A 21,063-nucleotide genomic window follows, 5' to 3' on the forward strand; every position below is an offset into this window, starting at 1 on the left:
TAGAATGGGTAAAAGTGAATCAATTTTTTATTCTTTCAAAAAGTACAAAGACTAGGGGGCACTCAATGAAATTACATGGAATTACTTTTAAAACAAATAGGAGGAAATATTTTTTCACTTAAAGAATTGTTAAGCTCTGGAACCCATTGCCGCAGGATGTGGTAAGAGTGGTTAGCATACCTGGGTTTAAAAAAAGATTCAGACAAGTTCCTGGAGGAAAAATCCATAGTCTGCTATTGAGACAGACATGGGGGAAGTCATTGCTTCCCCTGGGATTGGTAGCATGGAATGTTGCTACTATTTGGGTTTCTGCCAGGTACTTGTGACCTGGATTGGCCACTGTTGGAAAGAGAGTACTGGGTCAAATGGACCAGTATAGCTATAAAAGTTTCAGGTTTCATTTTATTTGATATACCGCCAAGGGTACATATTATCATAACGGTTTACAACTTAGTAACTACAACAGAAACTAATAGAAAGGAACTACAAATCATATAGGACAGTAGAAAGAAAGACAATAGGAACTGGGGGGGAGGGGGGGAAAAGAGAAGGTTGAGAAAGTGAAAGGGACAAAGGACAACATGCCAATCTGCAGGAATAAAAACTCTCCAAAGTAAGTGTCCTAAGTTCAAGTGGTCAATCCATAGGTTTGTCTAAATAGGTAAGTCTTGAGCGTTGCTTTAAAGTCAGAGTGAGAGTGTTGCAGCTATACATTTCCAGGAAGAGCATTCCAAAGAGTGGGTCCTATAACAGGGAACAACATTTTCTGGAGGGAGGCCAATGAGATCTGTTGGACAGTGGGTACCGTCTGAAGTCGTCAGTCAGAGGAGCGAAGTGTCCGGGAAGGAGAATAAAGTGACAGGTATTGCATGAGAATAGGGGGTTGAACAGTGCAGAGTGCTTTATGAATCTTACGTTCTTAAGGGTTTTTTTGTGAACCACAATGATACCTATGGGAAATAGCAGGTTATCAAATAAAAAGGAAATGGAGATAGATTCACAACATACCTCAAAATCAAACATGAAGCAAAACCACAAATCCCAAGCTACCTTGGAGTGACCTGTCTTGTTTACCATGTGAGAGGGCTCACCTGGTTTTTCTTTATAAACTGCTGGACTTTTTGCAGGTTGTCCCCATGTTCTTTCATCATAGCGAGGGGGAGCCTCTCTTGGACCCAGGACTGGCAGAGAATGGAAAAGGGCAACAAAATAAAAAGAATTTAACAAATCTCCAGCTGCAGTGTTCGTATTTCAGTTCTTTAAATTCAGCCTTTTCTGTACTATAACATGCTTTTTCTGACTGCTTTAAAAAGGGTACAAAAGTTGGGGATTGATTTACTAGTCTACGTTAATGCATTAACATGCATTAATGCCTAATGGTTAGAGCAGAGGACAGAGAACCAGGGAAGCTCAGTTTAAATCATGTGCCTAGGGAGGAATATCTCTTGGGGGGGGAGTAATATTTTGCATTACCAAACAGAACTTTCTATAGAGCAAAAATGTCAGTTGAGAATGGAATGGGACTTGATATACCACCTTTCTGAGGTTTTTGCAACTACATTCAAAGCAATTTACATATATTCAGGTACTTATTTTGTACCAGGGGCAATGGAGGGTTAAGTGACTTGCCCAGAGTCACAAGGAGCTGCAGTGGGAATCAAACTCAGTTCCCCAGGATCAAAGTCCACTGCACTAACCACTAGGCTGCATTTACACTAGACAATTTACATCTTGGAAAGCTCAATCAAAATCTTAGGTATTATTATTGATTGTAGGCTAACAATGGAGAAACAGATAAATCATTTAACAAAGGGATGTTTCTAGGTAATGCAAAAATTACAAAGAATCAGAAAATATCTTGACCAGGAGCAGTTTAAATTAGTTGCTCATTTCTAATCAAATAGGACTATTGTTAACATAGTTTATTTGGGGGTGTTGAAGAGCCTTTTAAAGTGCTATACACAATACAAAATACTGTGATTCGCTTAATTTTTTTCTTTAAAGATTTCTACTCATATTACTCCATTTTATTCATTTACTTCTTGGCTCCTGGTTGAAGCCCATATCATGTTTAAGCTTAGTAGCTTATTGTTTAAGATATTACACAGTGATATCCCTGGTTATATGTCATCGCTGATATGTAGGCCTACTTTTGCAAGGTCTCATCTTATATGTCACTTTAATATGTTAACTTTTCCTAGCCCTTAAGGGTGTGCACTATTGGACAATATTTTCTTATCAAGCAACTGTCGTTTGGGCGTCATTTTTGGATATAATAAATTAGGTCTCTATTTATTTTGATATTTTCAAGAAAGCAACAAAAACTTTTCAAAAGTACGCATTGTATATTGTTAGTAACTAATACATTCATGTATAATCCTACATGTATGATTTAGCAGTCTTTATGTAATCCGCTTAAAACTAAGTTTGGTAATAGCGGAATATAAGAACCGTAACTCTAAACAGGGAGCGTGACGACAACGAGAATCACTTTGTATACAGTGGGACAGAACATTTTAGAATGCTCGAGTGGAGGGGACTAAAAGCAGTAGCAGGCAGCAGTGAGTGGCCAAGGTACTTCCCCCTCCCTAAACTCTTGATTCAAATTCAATTGCTACTCCGTGTGATCTTGGGCAAATCACTTTCCTTCCACTGCCTCAGGTACAAACTTAGATTGTGAGCTCTCCAGGGTCAAATACCTACTGTACCTGAATATAACTCACCTTGAGCCACTACTGAAAAAGATATGAGATACTTGTAAATGCAAATAAAAATCTACATAGTGTTATTTAACACAGGCACCATTACTGTTAGTGTGGTCCACTTACTAATATGTGTGTTAATGCATTAATACAGGTTAGTAAATCTAGCCCTTAGATTGTTAGGCCTCTAAGGCAGGGAATTACCTACCATACCTAATTATAACTCTTGTTTTTACAGTCCCCAGTATGTCTTTTCCCTTGTTAGAACATGGCAGAAATAATGGGGCTGTATTTACCTTTCCTCCACATCAGTGGTTCTCAACCCAGTCCGTAAAAATGGGCCTTTTTTTGTCCCCAATCCATATATAGCAGTGCTTTTCAGGAACACTCAATCAAGTCAGGTATATAGAATACCCACAATAAATATGCATGAGATAGACTTGCATACTAAGGAGGGAGTGCATGCAAGCTTATCTCACATTCTTAGTCAAGCTCCTTTACAATGCGCAATAGACTTCTCTATCAGGAACGTTCAGCACCATATCAGTAATTCCTGGGGGCCTATGGTGAAGTGGGTATATAAGCCTGAATGGCATTGAGAAAGGTTAAAGTGGGAAAACCAATGAAGAGGAGGAACAGATGACTCCTACAGGACGGTCACGAAGCAGTGGAAGAGAGCAGAGTTAGAAGATGGGTCTTCCAACGTTGGTCACTAAACACAAGCGCACTGGATGGTTCTGAAAACACATCTTTGTTTTGCAAAACAGCTAAGACCTCCTGTCCTGGCATTTTCAATGGTACTCAACTGGATAGTAATAATAATAGTATTTACTCTTATATTCTGCACATTCAGAAATAATTAGTTCAACGCGGATAACATAAGTAAGATAACCGATACATTCCGGGAATATAATAAACAATCCAATATAAAAATAAGTCTTTATCTTAATATAGTACAAAAATTGTACTGCTGAAAATGCCCGGTTAGTGCTCAAGCCAAAACTGGCTATTTTGGGGACATTCTGGGGACAGAGTCAGAACTTAGCCAGTTAAGCACTGATTTTCAGTACCTAGGGGTCCTTTTACTAAGCCATGATAAAAAGTGGCCTGCGGTAGTGCAAGCGCGTCTTTTGGGCACACACTGGGCCATTTTTTACTGTCTAGGAAAAAGGGCCTTTTTTAAGGGACCGGAAAATGGACGCGCACTAAAATTGAAACCAGCGCGCGTCCATTTTTGGCCTGAGACCTTACCATCACCCATTGACCTAGCGGTAAGGTCTCACACGCTACCCGCGTGATAAGCATGCAGCACATGCCAACTGCTGTTTACCGCCAGGTAAGCGGCCTGCGGTAGAAAATAGAAAATTATTTTCAACCGCGATATTCAGTGCTTAACAAATTTGGAATTACCGTCCAGCGGTTCCACGGGATTCCCACAGGGATGGAAGAAGTTGCCATGGGATTCCCGCTGGGCAGTAGTGCCAATTTGGCGCGCGCTGTACGTTCGTAGGCTCTTAAGTAACTTAGTAAAAGGGCCCCCTAATGAGCTAAGATAATCATATAAATAGGATCACATAGAATGCAATCCTATCGTTATGCAGTTCTTCATAGCCAGTTACATGCCAAATATTGCATTTAACCAGCTATGTTTTTGCCAGCTCCATATACTGCTCAACCTCAGTGACAGTATCCCATCAGACTAGCAGGCCAGCAACGACTATTCTATGGTGTGTCAAATGTTACCAGCCAGCAAGCCCCTGTACCTTTAAGAAGGCTGAGCAGGGCTTGTAAGAAAATGCTGCCAGGACAGAGGAGGCGGAGACCTTTTCAGCACAGCACCTAGGGCCAGATGCACTAAACTTAATGAGCCACTAAAGCAAGTAGTAAACCCTGGCATGCACTAAAGGCTTCTCCGAGCCATTTTCCCACCACGGTAGCAGCTAACAAAAACTGAATGCAGATGAGCAAATTGTGTAGAAACTCTACTGTAATGAGATACACTACCGTTTTCCGATTGACTTAATGTTGGAAAATCTAACGAGAGGTCTGTACCTCTCGTTGGGGTTGCGCGGGATTGAAAAACTTCTATAAAAGTAACAAAAAAAATCGAGGAAAAAAAAAGGCAAGTGCTCGTCAGGGACGTCCTTTATGGACGTCCTTTTTGGACGATCCTCCCCAGGCGAGCCGACGCTGGAAACGGCTCTATCCAACCTGAGAGCACAATGCGGCTCTGATCATAAGCGCCTTTCTTCGACCCGGCATCACAGGCTGAAAGTAGCACACCTGCACACGCTCTGAGGCGAGGGGAGTGCTGAACAACTGACCGCACGCCAAGACCGAATCAGAGTGGCGGAAGAGAGGAGCACTGTGCGCTGGGAGACCGCCTCGAAGTGAAGCCCGACAGTGACCCCATGAAGGACCCGCACCCGCGGCTGACCACTGCAAGTCCGCGTCGACAGAGGAGGCGGAGACCTTTTCAGCACAGCACCTAGGGCCAGATGCACTAAACTTAATGAGCCACTAAAGCAAGTAGTAAACCCTGGCATGCACTAAAGGCTTCTCCGAGCCATTTTCCGACTACAGTAGCAGCTAACGAAAACTGAATGCAGATGAGCAAATTGTGCAAAAACTCTACTGTAATGAGATGCACTACCGTTTTCCGATTGACTTAATGCTGGAAAATCTAACGAAAGGTCTGTACCTCTCGTTGGGGTTGCGCAGGATTGAACAACTTCTATAAAAGTAACAAAAAAAAATCAAGGAAAAAAAAAGGCAAGTGCTCATCAGGGACGTCCTTTATGGACGTCCTTTTTGGACGGTCCTCCCCAGGCGAGCTGACGCTGGAAACGGCTCTATCCAACCTGAGAGCACAATGCGGCTCTGATCATAAGCGCCTTTCTTCGACCTGGCATCACAGGCTGAAAGTAGCACACCTGCACACGCTCTGAGGCGAGGGGAGTGCTGAACAACTGACCGCATGCCAAGACCGAATCAGAGTGGCGGAAGAGAGGAGCACTGCGCGCTGGGAGACCGCCTCGAAGTGAAGACCGACAGTGACCCTGTGAAGGACCCGCACCCGCGGCTGACCACTGCAAGTCGCTTGGACAGTAGCGGCTGAGGAGTGAGAGGCTCACACCCACCCAGCATGAAGCCGGTTCCCTTGTGTCTGCCTGCATGATCCTTCCTCTCACCCGTACAGTAGTTATCTCGTCGCGATCCCTGCCTCCGACCAGTGCAACAACTCAAAAAGTTTTGGACGTCATTCCCCCCACCCCCCAATAATAAAAATGTCACTCAGCGTTGTGATTGGCTCAGAGACTTCCAGATCTCAGCCGGGTAAAGCACATCCAAAAAGGACATTTTTATTATTGCGGGGGGGGGGGGGGGGGGGGGGGGAATGACGGCCAAAAAGGACGTCTTTATGGATGGGCGTCCTGAACTGCCCTGCATCGAGGTGGAGTGCGGCGTGAACAAGGCGGCAGGAAACCATAGACGATGCTGGGGGGGGGGGGGGCAGCTAAGCCCTTGTGCAGCGGGATCGGACGTGCTGCTAACTTTTTTTTTTTTTGAGTGAAGGATTGGCATGCGCAGAGCAGCCAGCATAACGTTTGGCTGCTCTGCGCATGCTTGACCGGCCGACTGTTTAACGATGGAATAGAGAATGCAAGTGAGCTACAACTAGCAGCTCATTTGCATTCCTATTCCTTGATGCATGCCTGTTCCTTACCGATTCGCTAAGGGAATCGGTAAGGGAAAGGCTCTAACGATTGTTTAGTGCCTCTAGATAAATCCTAGTCTATTAGCAACATCTAGCACTGTCAACAGCTCACTAAACAGCTATTTCCTCCATAGACTCTTCAATGTTCAGATGGACCTAATGAAGACAGCAGTAAATGATGAATGGCCCAGACTTATGGCCAATGAACTAGAGTAGCAGAATCTCATCTCTCCCCTTTTCCCTTCCTTCTGCCACTGCCACTCCCTCTACAGGTGCTAAAGAGGATAGAGGATTCAGTACCGGTGTGGGGCCTTGAAGCACAAGCCCATGACCAAGTGCTGTTGTGTCTGGTTTCACCCACTTCGAGAGGAAGTCCGCTTCAAGGAGGCTGTAATGAGATGCTGCTGCACTGGAACGCAGGCTGTCATCAAGGTCCTGTCCCAGCACTGAATACTTCAGCACCAGAAGAGGAAGGGCAGCATAGACCAGCCAGAAGGAAAGAAAGATTGGGAAATGCTGCAGCTGGATGCTGGATATGAAGGAGAGGAGATGCTGAACTGAAGGTGGGGTACAAAAGGAAAATGGAGATGCTGGACTACTGGGGGCTAGGGAAGAAGTGATGGGAGATGCTAAACTGTTGGAGGGGTGAGGTGTAAGGCCTTAAGCAGCCTCTGAGGGTGCTGGAGGGGAGGGCACGGCTGAAGGTTCACCTAGGGCATTGGCTACCCTTGGGCCAGCCCTGCCCATGGTTATTCCCCTCCTCCCTGCCCCATGCAATGTTCATTTCTAGACTGCAGAAGAAAAGAGTCCGTTAGCAGGACAACTGGAGTGGAAACTTTCCACACTAACTATTAACACCATGCTAAACCAGCAGCGCTTGATCAAGCTGCATGGAATTTCCCATACTCCTTACTAAGCCACCCCAGGAACTTAACATTTCTCTTCGAAACAAGATCTGCTTTGGCCCTATACATAGTCTCAATGCCACATCACAGGGTCTGTCATGTGGCATCTTAAGGTATTCTCAGAGCATCCAAAAGACATATAACCAATGTAATATGTTATCAGACTCACAATTTCATCATCTAGATCATGGCTGACTTGGTGGACCTCTTTGAAAGCCAGTAGGATTCTTCTCCTTTCCTTCAAGGGCTCAATAAGACGTACAATTCTGGTGCCCACTGCAGTCTGTTTCCCTTCTACTGCTTCTTGGCTGGAAGCCTCCAAAGGGAGAGAAGACATATGTGCCTGCAGCTGGCCAGCTTCCTTGCACCACTCTTCCATCTGGTTCTCCATTGTCTGCAAAACAGACCTCAGTTATACCTGAAGGCCACCAGCCTGTCACAGTGTAAGGGACATGTCAGATCACTAACCATGTCTATCTTGCACAGTATTCCTAACCATTCTAGCTCTAGCTTTTGGTCTTTTGTGCTCATGACCTAGGTCAGCAGTAGGCAACCACGGTTCTTGAGAGCCACAACCCAGTCAGGCTTTTAAGATTAATACACTGAATATGCATGAAATTTGCACACAATGGAAGCAGTACATGCAAATGAATCTCATGATATTCATTTTGAAAATCTTGAAAACCCAGCTGGGTTGTGGCACTCGAAGACCGTGATTGCCCACCCCTGACCTAGACAGACTCTCTATAGGTGCATCATTATTCTGCACCTCCAGGGGGGGGGCACACAATTTTATTTGGCTGCAATCATGGGTTCACAGGCACAAAAAGGTTGGGAAGCACTGCCCTATAATCTCTAGCGTGCCTAGGGCGGGGAGGTTAGGATAGTACGCCCTGGGTGCCGGTGACAAAGGGGTGCACAGAGCAGGTGCGTGCTGTCAGCTCTGTGGGTCCCCTGTCCTGGAACAGGAAGTTGATGTCTGAGGGGGCAGGGGACCGGCAGAGCCAACAGAGCCTGCACAGTGCACCCCCTTGTTTTGAGGAGGGGTACGCACTGCCTGGAGGGATGTGTTCTATCCTGGGTGCCACATAAGGTGGGCATGCCACTGCCTAGAAGTTCTCAACATAATCCCAAATGCCCACCTGGACAGGAGCACTTTCCAGATAACCAAATTATGCATATTAACTTGATTTGCAAACGTGAAGCTCATTTTATATAGAACATAGAGATCAGAACTGAGATGTCCAGGTCGGGATTTGCTCAATTCAAGTGATTTAGAAAGAAAATCTGCCAATGTGGAGCCTCTTCTAAAATACCTGTAGGCGCACATGTGCATTTGTCAGCATGTGCAACTAGAGCAGCCATGCTCCAAATATACAGGCTGAAAAAATAACAGAACAACCCAGCTGCTTCCATGCAGAAGTGTCAGCACTTACACACAGAAGTGGCAACTGCACAATTTCCACACGTTAATGGTGCCACTTCCACGTGTACCTGCCCCGTTTTACAACCCTACATGTGCAAGTGCTGCCAATTAAGTAATGAGGCTGCATTTTACCTTGGATTCATTTTGGAGGGGGAAATAAACTCCATCCTCCCAATATTCAGCTGGCGGCAGTCAGCGTTTTTTCAGACGCTGGCTGAATTAGCCACCAACATTCAGTCCTGGGCAGGCTGCCAGAGTGTATGCAGACTAGGCCGATATTCTGCAAAGCCCACATAAGAGAGTTATGCTGGCCTCAGTTGAATATCGGCCAGGACCCACATAACTATTTTCTTTAAATAAAACCCTCCCAATCTCCCTCCCAGACCCTCTAACACCCTCTCCTACTGCAATAAGTCCCTCCCCTCCCCTCCAAATGAATCCCACCCACCCTCCTATTCTCGATGTCTAGGTAGGCCTCCCAGGCCTACTTGTATCCCTGGTGGTCCACAGGGGGTCTTTGGGGGCAGAAACACAGCCCCCGACTCCTGCCCCCTTGTGGCAGCCAGTTTGAAATAGAGAGCTGCATGGGAATAGGGATTGTGGGAATTCCGCAGAACTCATGGGATTCCCGTAGGTATGGAAGAAGTTCCACGGGATTCCCACAGGAATGGAAGAAGTTGCCATGGGATTCCCGCAGGAGTGTAGTCAAAATCTATGATGACTCCAGAGTGAGGCTTGGAAAGCATTAACAGAGGCAGCTGGAGCACTAGAATGAGGCTTGGAATACCCAGAGAGGCAGCCAGAACACCAGACTGAGGCATGGAACGCTTATTGGCTGAATAGTGAATACCATCCAAAAAACCATGGAGTTAGCAGGAAACAGAGGGTTGCAAGCAAGTAAATAATAGTGTCAATCCCTGTGGGAATGGGTGGGGATGGAATAGATCTTAGTGGATATGGGTTACATTCTATTGGGGATGGGCGGGAATGGGTGAAATTTCTGTCCCCGTGCAACTCTCTAGTTTGAAAGATAGCCGCAAGGGGGAAGGAGCAAGGGGGCTGCGCGCCTGTCCCCAAAGACCCCTGCTGGACCACCAGGGAGACAGGTAGGCCCTCGTGGGTCTACCTAGACATTGGAAGAGCGGTGGGTTCATTTGGGGGGAGGGGAGGGGATGGACAGGAAGAAGGAGGGAGACGGGTATTAGAGAGCCTAGGATGGGGATCGGAAGGGTTTTATTTTTTAAAAATAGTTGTGAGGAATTTGGGGGGAGGAGGAGTGGGGGGTAGGGTGGAGGACAGGGTTGGGTTTGGTGTTTGTTTTTTGGATGCTTTATTTTTTTTTTGGTTCTCATCACTGTATCTCTTGTTGTTTATGGGCTTTTTTTCTTCTTGGGGGACCTCTCATGACAGGGAGGGCGAGGCCAATCTTTTGTCAGGCAAATTTTTGGTCTTGTGTGGGAGGCCACTCCTACTACATTTAAGCTTTGGCTGTTTTATTTTTTCTCCATATATAAGAGGAACTTGGATTAATGAGCCCTCTAAAACTATCTCTTGGAATTTTTTTTTTGGGGGGTGACATCTCCCATTAAGAGGACAAAGATATTACAATTTCTTAACAGACATAAAAAATTGATATTGCATGTTGCAAGAAACCCATCTTTCCTTGGCAGAACATCAAAAGTTTCAGGGCTGGTGGGTGGGCTCCATGGTGGAGTCACCTGCTTCTCATAGGAAAGCTGGGGTTCTAATTTTGTTTAGGAAATTCCTGGACGTACAAATCCACTCTGTAATTCGGGGTCCAGAGGGCCACTTTATATTGGCCAGAGTAACTCTTAACAAACATCCTCTGATTTTATGTAATGTCTATGCACCCTATTTGTATGATAAGGCTTTTTTTTGCTAGCCTGATCAATGCCCTCTTACCTCAGGTCCACCATGATATTATTATTGGGGTGATTTTAATATGGTCTATAACCCCGTTCTGGATCACTTTCACTCTACAGGGCACTTACGGATTCAACCATCCAAGAATCAACTACATCTTGGTTTCCGAATCCTTCTTTAAACATCTGATTACATCAGAGATTGGCCCCTTTGGTATTTCTGACCATGCATTGGTTTGGGTGTCCTTGGACCTTGCTCACTTAGACAACAAGGATGGCAATTTCCTGTTGAGCTTTATTGGGGCCATTTGTTCCAATCTTTTTTGGTAGAAAAATGGAATGAATACACGATGAACTTTGTAAGTCTAAGTGCTTTGAAAATACGCACGTGTCCAAACAGCACCCTTCTTCCATCTTTTCAGCCCTATTTTTTAAAAATTCACATGCAGCCACCTCTCCTCCCCCACTTAGAAATAAGGCAATTGAATAATTGAAGACAAAGAGGGGCATAATCGAACAGCGCCGGCCATCTATATGGCCGGCCCCGCAAAGAGGCGGAGCCAACCGTATTTTCGAAAAAGATGGCTGGCCATCTTATCTTTCGATAATACGGTTGGGGCTAGCTGAATCTCAACATTTAGGTCAAATGTTGAGATCGCCGGGTTTAGAGATGGCCAGCTTCGGTTTTCGGCCATAATGGAAACCGGGCCCGGCCATCTCAAACCCCGCGAAATGCAAGCCCTTTGGTCGTGGGAGGAACCAACATTTACAGTGCACTGGTCTCTCTCACATGCCAGGACACCAACCGGGCACCCTAGGGGGCACTGCAGTGGACTTCAAAAATTGCTCCCAGGTGCATAGCTCCCTTACCTTGGGTGTTGATCCCCCCCAAAACCCACTCCCCACAATTCTACACCACTACCATAGCCCTTAGGGATGAAGGGGGGCACTGTGGGTACAGTGGGTTTGGGGGGGGGGAGGTTTGGAGGGCTCCCATTTACCACCACAAGTGTAACAGGTGGGGGGGGGGGATGGGCCTGGGTCCACCTGCCTGAAGTGCACTGCACCCACTAAATACTGCTCCAGGGACCTGCATACTGCTGTCAGGGAGCTGGGTATGATATTTCAGGCTGGCATAGAGGCTGGCCAAATTTTTTTTTTTTGGGGTGGGAGGGGATTGGTGACCACTTGGGGAGTAAGGGGAGGTGATCCCCGATTCCCTCTGGTGGTTATCTGGTTAATTGGGGCACTTTTTTGAGACTTGGTCCTAAAAATAAATGGACCAAGTGCAGCCGGCGAAATGCTCACCAGAGCCGGCCATCTTTTTTCCATTATCGGGCGAAGCCGGCCATCTCGTAACCATGCCCCTGCCCTGCCTTCTGTACCCTGCCTTGAAGTTTGGCCGGCTCTGTGACAGAAAGCAGTTGGCGCCGGCCAAAATCGGCTTCGATTATACCGATTTGGCTGGCTTCAGGCCATCTCCCGATTTGTGTCGGAAGATGGCCGGCGATCTCCTTCGAAAATAAGCTGGAAAGGCTGTGTCCAGTGTGTGGGACAGCAGATTTCCACAGAAGATAACAGAAGTCACAATGTCACCCCAAGTATAGTGCTCTAAATGGCAGAGAACCTAAATGCAAAAATAGTTTAGATATAAACTGCCATTTTGCATCTTTTGGAGGTACAGTAGCAGTATTAATGAATCAGTACTGGTATTTTCCATTGTAGAAAACAGGGCTTTTTGTGGGGGGAGAGGGGGAGGGACTGCTTTCTAATCAAACATATTTTGGAAGTGGCAAGCATAGTTCTGATTAGAATAAATGAAATGATCAATACTATGTCTTCAATCACCTTGGTCCTGCTGTGATGTTGTAGGCTGTTGGGATGGAAGGAAATATTAGGGCCCTACTGTCTTACTCTGGAAATGGGACAGGAATGGTGACGGGTAGGTAATGTATGGAGATGGATGTTCTGAACACCGTGATACATGCATGCTCAGGCTTCGTATCACACACAGGACCAGAACATGATATCTGCAGCCTCAGCTTCCTTTCCCCCAAATCTTCGACAGATTTGAATTTTAAAAGAAAAAAAATATATACACATTATATATTTTTTTCTTTTTTGCTTGCAACAATCAAAACAAAAGAAAACACTGTGATGCCCAAGTACTTGCCCAAAATTCAAGTGTATCAATTGAACGTCTGTCCAGGATTTTCATGTTGCATTTACACTCTCTCTTTCCAAATACATGCAGGCAACCCTGTGCAGAGCCTGTGAACCCCTTATGAACTGTGTGCTAGCACGCATGAAATTTGCATGCAGCCACTTCTGGGGTGTATGTCAAGGTGGCGATAAGATACCAGCTTCTAAAAAGGGGATAAAGAGCACTATCATTATAATCAAAGGAAATTAAAATCTTCCCATATAGAGGGGGTTCTTTAGTAATAGTGAGTATGGACTTTCACAGGGCCCATTTTGTTCTAATGGATCCTGCCACAGATCGTGCACATAACTGCTGTTAGCACATGCTAACCATTAGTAAATGTCCCCTAAAGTTAGGGAGAGGGGATGGGATTAGGACTGGGGTACAGGCAGATAAACACTACCTTAGGATGATCCAAACAGGGAATTCAACCTGAAAATTCTTGACCTCTCATAGCAGGTACCTCTCTCTCAAAGGATTATTTATCAACCAGAAATATTTTCTTCATTCATTTCCTGTTTTAGGTCAGGCTGAGCCTGTTCAAGATCCCAAATCTACTAGTAGGAACTAAATTAATATATGGGATCATTTTCTAACATTAGTACAAACTAATCCGGGTTATTTACTGCAGGGGTCCTGCGGTAAATAATGTGCAGAATGGCATTAGTAAATGACCCTTGTAGTCAATTATTTTAGTGAAAACGTTCTTTCCAGGGACATAGCCACGGAAAGGGCCTCAGGGACCTGGGTTCCCCAACTTTGGGCTCAAGCCCCCTCCGAAATTATGGCACAGATTTAATGACCATGTCCCACCAGCCAAAGAAGTCCATTGTCCCATGCTGCATGAGCAACACAGAAGTCAGCAGCGTACTTCAGAAACGGATGCCAGTACTCTTGTGAACACTCAGTTCAGCAACTGAAGTGAGTATGCGTGGGAGTGCCAGGGTAAGCAGATGAAGCACACCGCTGACTTTTGCAGGGCTGAGGTGGCAGACCTCTTCTGCTGGTAAGGTTTGGGCATCCCCATCAGCAAAGGTACAATTTAAACGGGGAGAGGGGAGGGAGAGAGGAAGAGCAGAAAGGAAATGCATGCCCCCACCAGTTCACCACTAGCCCCCCCCCCCCTCAAAACAGACTTTTGGCTACGCCCCTGGGTTTTTTCCTCTTTAAATTTAACACCCTCCTCACCCACAAGACAAAAGCAGACACACACAGAGAATTTGGAAAGAGGATCTGCACCATTAAACAGACACCACAAGTTCTTTGGCATAAGAATTAGCATATGATTAACAAAAAAAGCACGTGAAAAAAGCCAGGCAACAAAGCATGAAGAGAAGAAGAGGCAAAGAGGTAGCCAAGCCACAGTAAACTGGGACAAAGAGAAAAGGAGGAATGTAAATGAAAGGAAAATAGAATTTACAGTGCAACAAAGATGAATAATAGGAAGCTACTGTACCCCAATGCAGTTGTGTTGTGTGGCACTGTGATACAAACCGCACTAGGATGATGGTGAGGAACGGCAACGTGCTGTCAAAGGGAAAATGGAAAAACGCTGAAATGAAAAGCAGTAACAAAACAACTGAGGCCTCTCGGCTGATTGTGGCAGCAGAAATTCTCTTCCAAGTAGAAGTGGGCACCCTGCGTGACACTTTTTGGCACTGGAGACTAGATGATATGCACCTATCACCATTAGAGGACTAAAGGGGTGCAGCTAATATGTGAACAAGAGCAGAGGAGACCCTTTTTGCCATTTTGGTATTTAAGTGCTCAAAAACATGGAAGTGTCTGGTTTCTGCCTCTGTTTTTCAGACTATGCTGTTTTGTGATATTTCTCATGCAGTGTTCCAATGTAAGAACTAAATGCTATTTAACCAGCCATGAGCCATTCCTGGATGGTTGTAACGCTGAATATCGGCCAGAATGCACATAAATCGTGACTCTGCCCATGCTCCATAAATGGACACCTTCTTGTAACTGTGCATAATCCAGCAGTAATTTTATACAATTATGATGCCTTTTTACAGGCAAAAAATCCTTTATAAAATTAACACATAGTGAATTTCCATTGTATGCAAATGTATCTCATGCAGAGTCCTTGTAGCTATCCTGAAATTCCAATTGACTATGGGGACCGAACCCATGGCAGAACTGGAAAAAGCCCTAGTTTAGAGTATGCAAGGCAGTCCACCAACTTCTGGAGAATGTTTCTGCTTTAGCAATTAAGACTCAATCAGAGGGAGGGCCATGGGAAAGCGGAACCTGTGACAGGAGGATCTTGTACTAATATTTTTAAAAAATGATGAGAAGGAGTAGGAGGGACAGCACTTCTAAGGTGAGTGCTTATGTGCTGCTGCAGTGTGACTTACAGTCCTTGCCAGCTCAGGCACTCATTTTTCTTTCTAAAACCATGCGTTGCTAAATAATAATCCCATATTATGAGCTAAAGTAGGTTGGGTTCCGTCCTGACTCATGATGCCCCAGGTTCCATTTCAGCAGTTTATATTTCTAGGTGTGAGATGTTGGACAGCAGAAAGGACATTTATAAACATTCTTCTCATGCATTGTGAAATGTTTCAAAAACCAACATGGCAAGTAGAAACAGCCACAGCCTATGTCAATCAAAGATTTTTCAAACGAACTTAATGATCGTCAGTGGCCAGTAGACATATAAATCCAATATACACTCTACGGACAGCTTTGGACTGAAAATCACTTTTACTGGCTTGACATTGTGAATTTCATGAAGGGATGAGGGAAGGTTGGGCAAGGGCACAGCAGCAATATTATCCTGATAATAGCTATTCTCAACCACCATTGAGACAATCTACATATTTTCAGCGCTGCTTACTATATATATATATATATATCACTGCTGAAAATACATATTAACTTAAATTCTGGTGTCTGTGTTTAAATTAAGCTGCTTGCTGTCACCTCTGAATAACCATCCCTTTGTTTTTAAGTTGTTGTAATTGACCCATTTACTTTAAATCTGCTTCCCTGATATTTTCATTATGATTAATTTATCTCTATAGTGCTATTCAAAGATGTTTGATTGACAGGAGATGGTGAGAGCATTCTTGGCTCGTGAACTGGCCTGAAGCCAGTATGCGGAGCTCGCCATCATACAAAGTAAAGTATTTTGAGTGCATCAAGATGGCAGCTGCTGCATAGGGAAGCAATTAAACCTCCTTGGGTATAGATGGCTTCCGCCTTGTCACATGATGCCATCTCCTGTAAATCAAACCTCCTTGGTGCTATTATCCCATTCGAACAGTCATTCAGTCATCTTTGGAATGGCCTCCAATATTACAGCAACAAAGAAAGTGATCTGATTGGTTCCTGGTAGGCACCATTTATGACAAAGGAGCTAATGAGGCCCAATCAACCAATTTGGAGTGAGAGGAAATTTGTAACACTTTGCCATGCATGGCTGCTCCATAGCACTGGCAAACAAAGTTGTATACCTGTAAGGGTATTCTCCATGGACAGTGAGGATCCAACATCCACACCTATGGGTGACATCATTGGGGCAGAGTTGGTTGGGAATAGCTTTTCTGGAAAAGCTTTCTGAGGCTGTATGGAATTCCTGCAGTAGCTACTGTAACTGTCCAAGTTAAAAGCATGCTTCAATGTAGGATGAATGGGAGGAAAATGTGTGGCTGTTGGATCCTGCTGTCCATGGACAGTGAGGATTGCAACAGACACACTAATGGAGACTCCCTAGGTGAGGGGTGCAGAAGACATCATAACAAGCCAGATTTATCTGCAGCTATTAAGGAAGCAGAGGTATGCAGAAGCATAAATGAGAAAAGTCTCTCAAAACTGAATGATGTCACTGGTTGAAGAGGATGGTTGGTCAATACAGTAATGTTTTGTGAAAGCAGTGCTGAGGCCTGAATAGGATCAAGAAATGTAAATCTGCTTTACAGACTTAGTTGTTTCATCAAGCTTTCAACTCTACTTAAGAACCTTTCTTGCTCTGCACCTGCTGTTTTCCTAAGTCAAACAAAAAAAGGGATAAATACTTCCACTGCTGTTGAACAAACAAACACAGGGTAGAAGGAAACAAAAAGTTCCAAAAACTCCAGAAGTCCAATATCTTCCAAATGTAAAAAGTTCTGTTCTCCAATAAGGATAGCATAAAACAGTCCAGACCCAACACGGACCATGTTTCGGCAATAAGCCTTCCTCAGGGGTCGTACCTTCATTCTAGTACAAAGCCAATATAGGAAGAAGAACCTTAATGCCAGTGGTAGCACTAATGCTAAAAGTAATAATGCAGCGTGTGAGTCAGAAAGACTGATCAAGACAAAACGTGGCCACGTCAGGTGTTCTTATTTTAAATAAATTGCGCTTTTTCTACATCTACTGGTCTGTTCTGTGCTGTTTTCTACTTTGACTATTTGCACATCATCGCCTCTTTGTTTCTTTATGGAGAAAAGGGAGTCCAGGGGAAATGCAGCAATAGAAGGTACTTTATTACCAAGTTCTTCACTTTCTCACCCTGATTCAATGAGTGCGAGACCAGAGGTAATTACACTGGATTCTGTTTGGGAGGCAGTAACTGATTTGAGCAAATTACTGCTACCTAAGGTAAACTCTCTAGCTTTTCAAGTTCAACAATGTGAGATTTCCCAGCAAAATATGATTCAGAAACATTCTTTGTTAAAAGACTCAGTTGGATAAGACAGAACAGTTAATTGAATTTTCTCAGGATTCTCATGCTGTTGCTATAAAAGATCTTATGTCATTGTGATTAAAAGTGGATGCTTTAGATAATTATTCTCGACAATTAAATTAATGGTCTTGAATTTTCCTAAGGTACCTACAGTTTTCTCCTTGGGAGATGTTTAAAAGATATCTCTCGGAGGTTTTAAAGGTGCCTGAAGATAAGTTCCCTCCTTTGACAAAGATTTACTAACTATCTTTAGCTAGACGGAATACACAAACTCAAAAAGAGCCTGGTTTTCGAATGAATGTGTTGGATCTAACAGCGTTTTTGGAATCTTCTGATATTCCATCAGCTACATCGGTTAACTGATTGTAGCATTTGCACTCTTAATGGATAGAGATTTGATTCTGAAGCAGTTCTTTAGACATCATGAGCAGTTATTTCTGAATAATACAATTTATACACTTCCAGATGATTCAAGAGAAACTAAAAAAAGACGAAAGCAGTTTCTATTATTGTGCCCAGGAATTCTTCAGTTGGGAGGGTCTGTCTTTCTCAAATTTCCTAGTAAATATTTAATTACTTATAATTAAATGAAATAAGTATTTTATGATTCTTCTCATCTAGCAACTTTCTTGGTCTCTAAATATCTGGTGGGGCTGATTCTAGCCCTCCAAATAGATAGGTACTGTTATAGAAATGGTTAGATCTTGCAGACAGGTTTGCAGCCTTTTTCATTTTATTTATTTTGTTATTTGGTCTTTATCTCCCCTTTAATATCTTGGAATCCTCCCTTTTGTAGACTTTTATAATACACCAGTATAGGTATTCCTTATTTTACATATTTACTTTATTGGTTTATTGTATTCTGGAATTGTATTATTTTCTGTACAAGATTATTATGATTGTGTAATTGAAATGTATAAACAAACAATTAAAATAAAAAAAGAAAACTGACATCCGAGAAGACCTTAATTGTTACAGTCAAAGAAGAAGTGACTGTTATCAACCAGTCATTCAGGTAGGGATTTCTTGCCTGCAAAGATGCGCCACTATTGAGGAAACACACGTCGTGAAGACCCTTGGAAAAGATGAAAGGCCAAAGGGTAACACTTTGTATTGGTATGCTCTCCCATAAATTGGAAATATAGGAATTTCTTGTGCTTCAGATAAAGTGAATGTGTGTATATGCATCCTTTAGATCGAGGGACACTACTAACCAAGAGTCCTTCTGTAAAAGAGGTAAAATTGTACATAAGTACATAAGTAGTGCCATACTGGGAAAGACCAAAGGTCCATCTAGCCCAGCATCCTGTCACCGACAGTGGCCAATCCAGGTCAAGGGCACCTGGCACGCTCCCCAAACGTAAAAACATTCCAGACAAGTTATACCTAAAAATGCGGAATTTTTCCAAGTCCATTTAATAGCGGTCTATGGACTTGTCCTTTAGGAATCTATCTAACCCCTTTTTAAACTCCGTCAAGCTAACCGCCCGTACCACGTTCTCCGGCAACGAATTCCAGAGTCTAATTACACGTTGGGTGAAGAAAAATTTTCTCCGATTCGTTTTAAATTTACCACACTGTAGCTTCAACTCATGCCCTCTAGTCCTAGTATTTTTGGATAGCGTGAACAGTCGCTTCACATCCACCCGATCCATTCCACTCATTATTTTATACACTTCTATCATATCTCCCCTCAGCCGTCTCTTCTCCAAGCTGAAAAGCCCTAGCCTTCTCAGCCTCTCTTCATAGGAAAGTCGTCCCATCCCCACTATCATTTTCGTCGCCCTTCGCTGTACCTTTTCCAATTCTACTATATCTTTTTTGAGATACGGAGACCAGTACTGAACACAATACTCCAGGTGCGGTCGCACCATGGAGCGATACAACGGCATTATAACATCTGCACACCTGGACTCCATACCCTTCCTAATAACACCCAACATTCTATTCGCTTTCCTAGCCGCAGCAGCACACTGAGCAGAAGGTTTCAGCGTATCATCGACGACGACACCCAGATCCCTTTCTTGATCCGTAACTCCTAACGCGGAACCTTGCAAGACGTAGCTATAATTCGGGTTCCTCTTACCCACATGCATCACTTTGCACTTGTCAACATTGAACTTCATCTGCCACTTGCACGCCCATTCTCCCAGTCTCGCAAGGTCCTCCTGTAATCGTTCACATTCCTCCTGCGACTTGACGACCCTGAATAATTTTGTGTCATCGGCGAATTTAATTACCTCACTAGTTATTCCCATCTCTAGGTCATTTATAAATACATTAAAAAGCAACGGACCCAGCACAGACCCCTGCGGGACCCCACTAACTACCCTCCTCCACTGAGAATACTGGCCACGCAATCCTACTCTCTGCTTCCTATCTTTCAACCAGTTCTTAATCCATAATAATACCCTACCTCCGATTCCATGACTCTGCAATTTCTTCAGGAGTCTTTCGTGCGGCACTTTGTCAAACGCCTTCTGAAAATCCAGATATACAATATCAACCGGCTCCCCATTGTCCACATGTTTGCTTACCCCCTCAAAAAAATGCATTAGATTGGTGAGGCAAGACTTCCCTTCACTAAATCCGTGCTGACTTTGTCTCATCAGTCCATGTTTTTGTATATGCTCTGCAATTTTATTCTTAATAATAGCCTCCACCATCTTGCCCGGCACCGACGTCAGACTCACCGGTCTATAATTTCCCGGATCTCCTCTGGAACCCTTCTTAAAAATCGGAGTAACATTGGCTACCCTCCAGTCTTCCGGTACTACACTCGATTTTAGGGACAGATTGCATATTTCTAACAGTAGCTCCGCAAGTTCATTTTTTAGTTCTATCAATACTCTGGGATGAATACCATCAGGTCCCGGTGATTTACTACTCTTCAGCTTGCTGAACTGACCCATTACATCCTCCAAGGTTACAGAGAATTTGTTTAGTTTCTCCGACTCCCCGGCTTCAAATATTCTTTCCGGCACCGGTGTCCCCCCCAAATCCTCCTCGGTGAAGACCGAAGCAAAGAATTCATTTAATTTCTCCGCTACGGCTTTGTCCTCCTTGATCGCCCCTTTAACACCATTTTCGTCCATGTGGCCAAGGAATTCATTCTAAACTTTTCCTATTTTATATACTTGTTTAACCCTCAAACATCTAAAATCGGCCTCATTCCTCAAGACTTTTTTCAAATTAGGAAATACCTGAAGTAAAATCCCTGATTCAGCTCTTCCTTTGGTACCAACTCTATTGCATTTGCTTTGCAAAAGGAGTATATCTCTTGATGTAGACTGTTATGTTGAGGTGTAGGGAGTTTTAATTTTTTTCAGGTCTAATCCGTACCCATTCTTGAAATGTTTAGAATACACTTGGCTAATGTTATCTTCTCCCAAGTTTTGAGAAAATTGAATATTTTGCCTCCCACCAGGAGACTGAGAAAAATGGAATAGTCAAATATTTGGCCTCAACTTAGCCAGTTGCTGGTTGGACACCTTCTGCATTTTCTTCTCTTTTGGCCTTTGATTGTGTTGATATTAGTTCTGCAT

At 43.9% G+C, this 21,063-nt stretch overlaps 1 protein-coding gene across 1 annotated transcript in view; it reads right to left on the minus strand.

Annotated features, from left to right (window-relative positions):
* The window catches only part of SPTBN4 (spectrin beta, non-erythrocytic 4), a 373,692-nt gene that overhangs the window by 79,599 nt on the left and 273,030 nt on the right, over positions 1 to 21,063 (minus strand). Inside the window, 2 exon segments of the mRNA XM_030219988.1 lie at positions 1,092 to 1,181; positions 7,495 to 7,719. Of these exon segments, the coding sequence (XP_030075848.1) occupies positions 1,092 to 1,181; positions 7,495 to 7,719 (315 nt within the window).

The sequence above is a fragment of the Microcaecilia unicolor genome, chromosome 11 (assembly GCF_901765095.1).
Source record: "Microcaecilia unicolor chromosome 11, aMicUni1.1, whole genome shotgun sequence".
In the NCBI taxonomy this organism is placed as follows: Eukaryota; Metazoa; Chordata; class Amphibia; order Gymnophiona; family Siphonopidae; genus Microcaecilia; species Microcaecilia unicolor.